Raw genomic sequence first — 11,313 nt, forward strand, 5'->3', positions numbered from 1 at the left:
GAGCACGGAAACGGCAAATGCTCGGTCGGTTCTTTGGATTTGCCTTGTCTTTGCCTAGATTGTCCGGACCAGGTTGCGTGGCACTTTTTAGGCTAGTCATAGTGGAAGTAACTTAGCAAGTAACATAGCGCACTTCGAGAAATTTTTGCTTGTGTGGCATGTAGTTAATGAGAAATGGTAACATAATATGTTACTGTAAGTAGCCTGATCATAAACAAAACTACAGTAAGTTTGGCCATACCTAGCAGAGGAACCGGCTACAACGAGATGCACCGACACGGTAAAGAAAGAAGAAGCTCTAGTGATCGGTATGGAAGAAGCAGTCAAGCCCCCATCAAATCTGGTTTTGATATCGTTTTGTTTATGTGATGCTAACCCGACTCCTCACTCTTTTGTCACTCCATGTAAATTTTAATCGGAGATCTTATAAGACTCGAATTTCAAGTTGCGACTGACCATTTACAGAAAATACACGACGGACTTTGATGGAAAAACCAGGCTGCGTATTCGACGAAGATGACATTCGGTATCAGCAGGTCCTTAGCCTTTCCTGTCAAGATATATGCTCAATCGACCTAACGCGGTTCTAAAACCTCTTCTGACCGGGAGCTCCTATTTAGGGCTTAAGGCGCCCAGTTGCCTCTACAACACGCTGGGCCGTGATCCATTTAAGTTCACCCGAACGCTCTTCAAACCGCTCACACAGCTCGCTATGTTTTTTTTTTGCACTCGTTCCTCTCTTGGATGCTCGCTTAGGAAAAAATATATTGTTTTTTGTTTGTTGCTGAATAAATAATGTTCACACATTTTTACAAATGTTTACAAATTTGATTTTTTTCATGAATTTTAAAAATGTCCATGAACTTAGAAAATGTTCGCGACTTTGAAAAAATATTCACAAATTGGAAATATTGGCGCTTCTTAATTTTTTATGAATTGGAAAATGTCCACAATATTTATTAAAAATGTGTAAAATATTCGCAAACATTTAATGTATTTATAAACATTTGAAAATGTTCACAAGTTTGAATAACATATTGACGACTTTGAAAAATTGTCACGATTTTTTTCGTGAATCTAAAGAAATGTTTGCATATTTTTTAAAAAATTGTAAAATGTCCAGGAATTATAAAAAAATCATGAATTTATTTTTTCTAAAAAATAAAAAATTATCGGAGAAAAAAAAGAAAAACCGAATTGGTACACATTTTCGGGTTTAACCCCTGATTAACCGAAAAAACGGAAGTAGTATTACCACCACGATGTTTAGGCCCATTGTGTTTGGCTAAAGGCCCGAGGCCTGAAGGCTGCCGCGGTCCTGCCCTAGTTCCCCGAACGCCCACACCCGAGCGGCCATCGCAGCGTGCCGCCGCCACAAGCGCTGCCCTGCCTGCTTCGCCACCACAGGCCCTCGCTAGCGCCGCCGCCGACGACACAGGCCCTCGCTAGCCCCTCCGCCACCACACTCCCTTCCTCGCCGTCGCCTCCGCTGCCGCCCCACGCCTTCCTCCTCCTCCCCTCCAGGCTCCTGCCCCGCTACGCAGCACCGGCAGTCCAGCACGCCGAAGAAGACCGTCGCCCGACGCATCTACTTTCAGGTTTACTACTGTTATAAACTTCTTGTCTCCATGCCTCTTGTGCTTGACGCTACATATTCAAGATGTTACGCTGCCAAAAATTGAAACACAATCCTGCTCAAAGTGACAAAGTCTGAAACTGAAAGTCTGCGTTTTCATCTTCTGTAGAATTTTCGGTTTTACTATTTCAGGTGCAAATTTCGGTTTCCACATCTCACTAACCGAAAGAAAAGCCAGATCTGGTGGAGTAGCAGTCTATTTTTTTCGTCCAGTAGAAGCCATGCTAGAAGAATGTTGCTGCTGCTAATTTAACTCGTCAATTTCATGATATCCACTCGAGTTTTGTTTTGAAAAGTAGCTTCGTTTGTATTTGCTCACGCATCGTCTCGCTATTTCTACTTTCCATCCAGGGTGAGCAGGATGGGGATCCCTACCGAGGAAGATCCCAAAGAGATGAAGAACCACCAAAACTCTGTGGATGAAATGGAGATGAAGGTGGTCAAGTTTTCGCGGGGGAAGGCTGCTAATTTGGCGGTAGGATAATTACTCTCCTACAAGTGTAGTCGTTGATGTTCAGCGCTAGTTGCTTCTCTATTTCTGCTGATTGAAAAGCGTGTATTGGCATTTTTGTTTCATTGTGATTCCGTTGCAGGCTCTGCGTGATAAGAAATTGAAAGGGCAGCTCACCGGAAAAGAGAAGTTAATCGGAATATCTGCCAAAGCTGCTGCGCAAGCTGAAAAGGTGCGGTATTGTGGATTTATTGTAGAATTTCTCTGATTTTTTTTTTTGCAACTTACACATATATAAGTAGCTGAATAACAGTGGGCATGATTTGATGGAATCTGGTATTCTGTACTGTTGATTTACTACAATATGATATTCTATCATATAGCTCATCTTTAGTTTTCCAGTGGTCTTTAGCTGTTCACTGGCATAATGTGGACCTGTTTGGATGAAATGATGGACTTATATTTATAGGATTTACCCTACATGTTTAGTGTGACATGGGTTTATTTGGTGTTCTTCCCAAAGAGGTGCTAGTCAATGAAAGATTGCTCGGTATTTTTTATGCATCTACTGTGCAGAAAGTAAATTTACTGTATTGCTGATACTCTTTTTGGACTTCCTTTAGGTTAATTCATACTACCTCATGAGTAATGATCGACATATCTATCATTTTTGTGCCTCTTTGATGGACTATTGCATGAACTTATGGTGCTTATTGGCAGCAATATACCACTGGACCAATTGAAATTCCCTGCTGTATCTATTTTTATTATATGGCCACCTTATGCTTCTTGATCTTCGTACTTAACATATTTCGAATTTGACTTTTGCAAACATGGGGGACTTTCCATTTTACTGATTTGTTGCCATCTCAATTTGCAGTGGTTTTTACCTATTGAGGGGGGCTACTTGGAGCCTGAAGATTTGGAGAAGACATATAGATTTACGCAGCCACAGATAGCTAGCATTGTCGACATTTCGAGTGCAAGAAAACCATTTGATATGGTCTTACCTGGTAAATATGTAATAGTTTTGTGTTCTCTGAAGCTGTGCCACCATCGCTACATGATCCAGTACCAATAACAACAACGTACAATACAAATGTTGATATGAAACACCACTGATGATACTTATGTTCTTGTGTGGTACAGTTAGCTGATTAGCATTTCCAAATTGAAGTATTTTATTTCCTGATACTTATTTGGTCTGTCTTTGTAAGACTTATACTCTTCTTATTGTTTACGTGAAAGAAGGCCATTAGTTAGTTTTTTTTAATGCTTATAAGCACAACAACATAGAGTTATTGACACTACAGGTTTTTGTCATTAAACAGTTTTACTTATTTGAATAATTGACGAGAGTTTTTCTGTGCTCGTATGTTCTGACAGATATATATCTAATATCTATATTGGCCCATTGATGAATGCTGACTATCAACTTCCCTAATAATTTATGAAAATTGAGTTAAGGGGGCTAACTAGCTCTTTTTATGCAGCACTTGGTCCTTATACTCTAGAGTACACCTCAAATGGTCGCTACATGATAGTAGGTGGGCGAAAAGGTCATATTGGTATGATGGATATGTTGAGTATGGATCTCATCAAGGAGTTTCAGGTCAGCTCACAGTATTTTAGCAGTTTCCCAGCATGTTGGATTTTTGGAACACATTCACCATTTGAAGTTTAGCGCTTTTCTTGAAAATTAAGCTGGCAAGCCTGGTCTAGTATGATCTTAAATTTTAGTCAAAATGCAGTTGTAATAGAAGTGTGTGCCTTCCATGCAACCAAGAAACTAACAGAAGGTTTGAGTTTGATTCTATTCGTATGAGAAAAATAAAAATATGCTGACCAAGGCTACAATACATTGAGCAATATGGACAGAAGATAAAGTATGCTCATAGATGGCTATTTTATCTAATCGCAATTAAAGATGATGCAACTTTTAGTTGATGGAAGGTGTGGATGTTGAGGGCAGGGAACTAGATCTAGTTGACTTTTGCTCATATGCTTTGATTGCTAGCGGCTAAAATTCAGATCAAATAGGCCGAGTTCAGTTTAGTTTTTTCCTAAGAAACTGAAAAGTCCTCACAAAATTTTCCATTGCCTTCCTGTCGGGTTTTTTGTGCATATTTACTGCAATGGTTCCCAAGGTTCAAAAAAGACTCTGTTCTAGGCGGGCGATGGGCCTAGGCGGCCACCTGGAACGTGGCAGGAAGTAGGCAACCGGACACCTGAGCTCAGTACATTGCATCTGAGGGCTAGAATTACAGAGCAGAGTGAGGGAGAAGTGAAGGTGGAGTTACGGTCCAGGTCATTGCAGCAGCATGAAGTTTCACAGTCGCCGCAGCAGCGAGCCTCCATGTCGTGGCTGTAGGGGGAGTATGGGGTCTGGGAAGATGATGTTCTGATGTCATGAATATGGGGATTTCTTGCTCGTGTGGGACCCTACCTTTACCAAGCCATCTAGGCATCCATCTAAAACATTCATGTATCCCAATTGTCCGCATATCTGCTAGAGGGGCTGCCCCCATGCATGTCCAATTGTCCATCTTCTGCTTCACGAGGGTGCCTTCACTTCGTAATTCTCCTCGTGCCGCAGTCACTCCTCTTCTCGCTGCAGAGCTGCTGCTCCTCATGTCGCTGCCGCCTCTTCTCTGCTGCCAGAGGATGTCGATTCCTCACGGGAGGACCTTGCTGGCAGCCTAGGGCTGTAGCACCGCACCATGGAGCGCCTAGGCAGCGCCTAATTGTGTGTTTTGGACCTTGATTGTCTTTATTGTCACAAAACTATCTTGCGTTCACGTTTGATGATGATTAAAGAAAATGATTTCTCCTATCATTTCTACCTGGTCAAATCCTACTCTTTTATAATTACATTGACTAGACGCTTTTGTTGCACTTTATGCATATACTTTACTTCTCTGATCCTCTTTTTATAGGTGAGGGAAACTGTGCGCGATGTGGCATTCTTACACAATGAGCAACTCTTTGCAGTCGCCCAGAAGAAGTAATTTCTTGACTCTGTTCAAGCTTTGCGATATATATCCCTTGCTCATAATATATATCAACATGTTTCTTCTGCTAGTCTTAGCTGTTACCACACTAGTTTGATTTCCGGCCACCTAGCTAGAGTTATGCAGCATGCCTGCATGATTCACTACATTATTCTATATGTAGTTATATGCTATCATGAACCTTGAAGAGTTGTTTTGACCACTCATGCTGAATTTGGTACCATTTCTTTGACTTTCTAGAGTCCTTAACAAGAATATTGTCGAAACAGGTACCCCTACATATACAATCGTCATGGCACAGAAATTCACTGTTTGAAGGTAATTGAAATTTGAACACCTTTGCAGTTCTTGGTAACTATGCTCTAACTATTGATGATTATCAGAATTGACTGCAATGCTGTTTTATCATTTAACACATGCTTGCATTCATTATGTGAAAAGACTAGATAATAGTAGAACAGAAGATAGAATATTCCCATTCCCTTTTTCTTATGAATTCTGCAGGACTGAGAATGATATGTTGATATACCTCAGTTATTTATGTAGCTACGTCAAAACGATTTGGTCCTAAATGAGCTCATCTCAATAAAACTCATTTTGTACTAAACAGTTAAGCTACTGCGATGTGCTGGTTCGTACTTAACTTGGAGAACTAGTAAAGTAGCATCCGGACCACATGTGGTTCTGGACCGAACCTCGATGAGCCGAGTTAGGTTGTTCCTCAGTTAAGGAATATAAATATTTTTCCCAGAGGGCATTCCGAGATGAAATTATTTGTATACTAACTGAACATTCAAGCTACTGCAAGTTTATTGTTTGGTGATTTCTTTTGAAAATGCTTTTATTTCTTAAGCTGTAGAAGCATAATTTTAGAGCTGTTCATCATCCAACTTGCACTAGGTGTATATATATCGAAGGCATGACATTTCCGAAATACAGTTGTAACTTCTCTGATCTGTGACCACTCTTCTGTTTCACAGGAACATGGCGAAGCGCTGAAACTTCAGTTTCTGGATAAACACTTCCTCTTGGCATCGATAAACAGCTTTGGGCAGCTCCACTACCAAGATATGAGCACCGGCGAGATGATTGCAAATCACAGGACAGGTCTAGGGCCTACAGATGTTATGCGTGTAAATCCGTACAACGCTGTCATTGGCCTTGGGCATGCTGATGGCAAAGTTACCATGTGGAAGCCAACCAGCGTGAAGCCACTTGTCACAATGCTGTGCCATAATGGCCATGTGACTGCTGTTGCATTTGAGAGGGGTGGTCATCTTATGGCAACTGCAGGTGTTGACAAGAAGATTAAGATTTGGGATCTCAGGAAGTACGAGGTTGTGCATACACACGCTGCACGAGCTGAGTCCTTGGATTTCAGCCAGAAGGGGTTGTTGGCCGCCAGTAATGGATCCCTAGTAGAGATATACAGGGATGTGGGGGGCCATGATTATAAAGTTTATATGAAGCATAGGATGGTAAAGGGATATCAGGTCGGGAAGGTTTTGTTCCGCCCTTACGAGGATATCTGTTCGATTGGGCACTCCACGGGGTTTTCTTCCATTCTCGTTCCTGGATCAGGCGAGGCCAACTTTGATACCTTTGTTGAGAACCCTGTGGAGACTGCCAAGCAAAGGAGGGAGAGGGAGGTGCATGCTCTCCTCAATAAGCTTCAGCCGGAGACTGTGATGCTCAACCCAAATATGATCGGTAACGTGAGACAGCCAAAGAAGAAAGAGAAGAAGACCAAAAAAGAAGTTGAAGAGGAGATTGAAGATGCGGTGGAGGCCGCCAAGAGCACGAAGGTGAAGAATAAGACCAAGGGCAGGAGCAAACCCAGCAAGCGGGCCAAGAAGAAGGAAGAAGAGGTCCTCAGAGCCAAGAGGCCTCTACTGGACCAGTACAAGGAAATCGGCGGGCATCCCGACAAGAAACAGCGGGTAGGCGACAAGGCCGAGCTGCCAAAGGCCCTGCAGCGGTTTGCCAAGAACAAGCAATCATGATCTTGTTTATCTAGCAGTTTGTGCTGTAGTATCGTCTATCATGTACTCCCTCCGTTCCTAAATAAGTCTTTGGAGACATTCCATTATGAACCATATACGGAGTAAAATGAATGAACTACACTCTAAAATGCATCTATATACATCCGTATGTGGTTCATAGTGGATTGTCTCCAAAGACTTATATTTAGGAACGGAGGGAGTAGCTGGCAAGTAGTATTTGAGTCCATGTGGACATGCCACATGAGACAACGGTGGGAAAGGATGCAGCAAAGTTTTGTCCCGAAATAACTTATGTTCTAGTTGAAATTTAGCTCACTTCTTGAGTTGGACATCCTATTATCTTGTATGAATAGGTTAGGCTGGGGCTTGAGTGGTTTATTTGATGTATTGGTGGAGCCTTTTCGGTGGTTCAACACAACTTTATTGTGCAAATACCATGTGCATTTGAATGCTACTCCCTCCGTCCGAAAATACTTGTCATCAAAATGGATAAAAGAGGATGTATCTAGACGTGTTTTTAGTTCTAAATACACTTCTTTTTGTTCATTTTGATGACAAGTATTTCCGGACGGAGGGAGTACAACCTAGAATGTGTTTGGTTCAGAAAAGGTTAAGTAGATGTAATCAAATTGCACAGTTCCAGCTCTCTTCCATTTGCAAGTATGATCCAACAAGCCACCAACTGAAAACAACCGAAATCAGAATAAAAATTCAAACCAACGGATGATGAGATAATTCAGATTTGGTAGTAATTTCATGAGAGCTCAATCGCAAGAATTAGCACATGCGTGCAGAAAGAAGCAGACGATCTGGGGTTGGTGCTTTAGGGGAAATATCAGGTGAAAAAAATAAAAAACAAATCTAAGTGTGTCAAAAAAATCCAATTTTTTATGAGGATGTTCACAAGACATGTCTACAACCTATAAAAAATTCAGATCAAAATTCGAAATACAGAAAGAGATACAAAAACGACAAATCCAGCATTTGAAATACAGAAAGGACAAAAGTAAAAACTCAACGCTATCCATGCCGGATTTGTCTTTCCGTTTCTCTTTATGGATGCCGAATTTTGACTTGAATATTTCAGGAGCTGTATACATACATGTCTTGTGGACATCCACAGATAATTTTAGATTTTTTCTGACACATTTAAATTTGATATTTTTTGAAATGGGAGCATTGTAGCGCTGGTAACACTAGATATTTTCCCGGGTGCTTCAAGTGCCACCATGAATTCTCTGGTGTCATGCTTCGGTTAATTGAGAATATAACTAGAACGTTGATTAATTGAGAACCGAGGAAGTAATTAGCAATGATATTTCATTTTCCTTTCTCCTGTAGAAGGGTGCAGCTTAGCGTGACGTGTCTTGGAAAAATATGACGCATATATTTATGACTTGATTCGGCTACCTGGCAACATTACTATTTTTTCGAAAGTGCGACGAGCAAATTGCATAACAACTTTTCTTGTATACTACTCCCTCTGTCCCAAAATAAGTGTCTTGAGTTTAGTACAAATTTGTACTAGTGCTAGTACAAAGTTGAGACACTTATTTTGGGACAGCGGGAGTAGAAGATAACAAAAGAGTTTACAAAGATATTTCTTCAATAGAATTGCTAGGTAGTGTTTCAAAAAAAAAGGAACTGGGTATCTTTATACTATAACTTCATAACATATTTTTTGCGATTACATGGGCAACATTACTATGAAGCTATACTGAAAAAAAAAACAAAGTCTAATACTTGAATTTCAAAAGTGGAGTACTAATAATTCTTCAGACTTCAAGAACTTGATCAGAGCTACCAATGGATGCAAGTCGGCATCAGTCTTCCTTGCACCAACTTTGAATTATCGACAGATCGACGTAGGGGATGCCTGTAAGTCGGTACCTCTCCACGCCACCGCCGAACTCTCTGTACTTCCTTGCTACCTGTTACCTGAACTTTTTTGTTGTTGAGAAAACTGTGAAACTTCACTGAAACGGAATTTTTCGGACATTACCGAAATCTAATGCTTGAAGTCTTTTTAAAAACTATATACTATAATACTAAGAGGACTGTAAAACTGTAGTACTCTCTTTGATCCATGTTAAGTGTTGCTGGTTTAGTACTCTCTTCGATAGGAAGGAGTACTATTTTTTTGACTTTTTTTTTTGAAACGGAATCCTTCAGACTTGGGACTTCCAAGGACTTGATCAGAGCTACCATGGACGCAGCTGGTCAGCAACAATCTTCTTGCACGAGCTTCGAATTCTCGGCTCAGCATTGTTGGTGTGAGATCGACCTAGCTAGTGCAGGCCTTTAAGAAGACCCCGGTATTTTCGCACGTCGCCGCCGAGCTCTACGTACTTCAGCCGCATGAAGACCTGCAGCGCGCGCACGCCGGCGGCAGCTGCGAGGCGAGGGCTCCCCAGCGGCGGATGGAAGCCGAGGTAATCGGCGATCTGCTCCAACCCCAGTGGCATGGCCGGGCAGCCGGCCGCCATCGTGGCCACATCATAGACCTGGTCGCCGAGGTAACGCCGCACGGCGCCGTTGAACCCGGCCACGTCTCGCGGCAGCGGGGCGCCGCCGGTGACAATTTTGAGCAGGTACGCGACGTGATAAGCCCCAGCGTAGGTGATCCAACTCCGCGACCGCCCACGCCGAGCGCCGACCAGGCCGGATTCAAACAGCTTCTTGCTTAGCATGCCGGCACTGACGCCGTGGTCGCGGAGCGCGCCGACGTCGAGCCCGCGGCCGGCGAGGTACGCGAGGGAGTTCTCGTCGTGCGGGTCGGCCTGGGGGCGGAAGTCGCGGAGGTTGAACTCCCAGGCGGCGAGGTACCCGCCGTCGCTGTCGTAGAGGGCGATGCCGAGCTGGAGCGGCTTCAGGTCGTCCACGTTGGCCTTCACGAGAGCGTAGCGCTGCTCGGCGGTGAGGGCGTTGTGGTCCTGGTCGGGGTGGTGGACAACGCCCGGGTAGTGCAGGGCGATGGCGACGTACTGGGCGTTCCTGGCGACGTGGCGGAGGTTGGCCGATTCGTACTTGAAGTTGGACGCCCACACGGAGAGCACAGGGACCGGCGACGACGGCCATACCGGCGACATTGGTGCATGGTAGAAGTACGGCGGGGGCTGCATCGGGAACGCGTAGTGGAAAGGTGGCGGCGGTGGCGGTGGAAACATTGGGAACATACCGGCGGCCGGGTTCATGCCGATGGACGCCTCTAATCAACCAGAGAAGCTTGTAGCTTTGCGTTCGTGTTAGCTAGGCGGGTGGTGTGTTGGCATTATAAGGAAGGAGAGGGAGTGGAGTCGTAGTCGTAGTCGGACGAGGAAGGCTATTGCGGTGGTGGGACACGGACCGGCTGTAATTCAGAGAAGCTAAGCGGTTTGCCAAGAACAAACAATCATGATCTTGTTTATCATGATCTCTCCACTGGCAAGTAGTATTTGAGTCCATGTGGACATGCCACATGAGACAACGGTGGGAAAGGACGCAGCAAATTTTTGTCCTGAAATAACATGCTCTCACTTTGAAAAAAATAAAATAAAATCGTTTATCTTTTTGCCCTTTATTTTTCTAGTTAAATTTAGCTACTTCTTGAGTTGACACTTGACATCCTTTATCTTTGTATGAACTAGATGATACCCTGCGCGTTGCTGCGGGAACACATGCTAAAATCACGAGATAAATGCGTGAAACATTAGTTGAAAAACTATAGATTAGAAGTCCACATGAATAAGAACAATACAACTTGTGTCCAAGCACACATGATTAATATATATGAAGATAAATATGCTCTTGCATCATTTATAAACGATGTTGTTTTCCATAGAAATATGGACAATTAATGAAAAATTGTATTAAATGGGAATAACCCGATATCACAGATAACGTAAGGTGATATAAACAGCATAACTTTAGAATGTTACATCTTATCTCAAGTACATAAATGTACTATATGGCACACAAATGAGAGTCAACAATAGGCAGAGGCATTCCATATAAGGTGGTTGAAGTCTCGGAGATAGTAATTTTCCTTTCAGATGGTATTGCGTACATTATGTTTTTTTTTTTGCGAAGGCATTTATCTCATCCTCTTAAGATATTTCAACGGAGTTGAGCTGATCAACTCTTCAGTATTCTATCATTTCATGTATACCTTTGTATTATCAGTAGCACTTTTCCTGCAAAAGAGTTGAAGACCAAAATCTTGCTGCTATGGGT

At 42.8% G+C, this 11,313-nt stretch overlaps 2 protein-coding genes across 2 annotated transcripts; one reads left to right on the forward strand and one right to left on the reverse strand.

Annotated features, from left to right (window-relative positions):
• The first annotated feature begins 1,338 nt into the window (after positions 1 to 1,338).
• LOC119295033 (probable U3 small nucleolar RNA-associated protein 7) lies at positions 1,339 to 7,477 on the forward strand. Its single transcript, XM_037573360.1, has 8 exons — positions 1,339 to 1,598; positions 1,988 to 2,111; positions 2,230 to 2,319; positions 2,968 to 3,100; positions 3,581 to 3,699; positions 5,024 to 5,091; positions 5,368 to 5,416; positions 6,079 to 7,477. The coding sequence occupies exons 2-8, from the start codon at positions 1,998 to 2,000 to the stop codon at positions 7,099 to 7,101; spliced, it is 1,596 nt and encodes a 531-aa protein (XP_037429257.1). The 5' UTR covers positions 1,339 to 1,598; positions 1,988 to 1,997; the 3' UTR covers positions 7,102 to 7,477.
• Positions 7,478 to 9,389: 1,912 nt separating this feature from the next.
• LOC119292388 (probable CCR4-associated factor 1 homolog 11) lies at positions 9,390 to 10,190 on the reverse strand. The gene has a single exon (XM_037571245.1). It carries the CDS (start codon positions 10,188 to 10,190, stop codon positions 9,390 to 9,392), a length of 801 nt encoding a protein of 266 aa, XP_037427142.1.
• Positions 10,191 to 11,313: the final 1,123 nt, after the last annotated feature.

Source organism: Triticum dicoccoides, chromosome 4B (genome assembly GCF_002162155.2).
Source record: "Triticum dicoccoides isolate Atlit2015 ecotype Zavitan chromosome 4B, WEW_v2.0, whole genome shotgun sequence".
NCBI lineage: Eukaryota > Viridiplantae > Streptophyta > Magnoliopsida > Poales > Poaceae > Triticum > Triticum dicoccoides.

What these genes read in the sequence shown, in the direction of transcription:
- LOC119292388 (XM_037571245.1), bottom strand. Translation starts at nt 10,190, where the DNA reads ATGTCGCCGGTATGGCCGTCGTCGCCGGTCCCTGTGCTCTCCGTGTGG.
- LOC119295033 (XM_037573360.1), top strand. Translation starts at nt 1,998, where the DNA reads ATGGGGATCCCTACCGAGGAAGATCCCAAAGAGATGAAGAACCACCAA. An exon ending in CTGCTGCGCAAGCTGAAAAG is followed by an intron (nt 2,320 to 2,967) that starts GTGCGGTATTGT and finishes CTCAATTTGCAG; the next exon opens with TGGTTTTTACCTATTGAGGG. An exon ending in TTTGCAGTCGCCCAGAAGAA is followed by an intron (nt 5,092 to 5,367) that starts GTAATTTCTTGA and finishes TTGTCGAAACAG; the next exon opens with GTACCCCTACATATACAATC.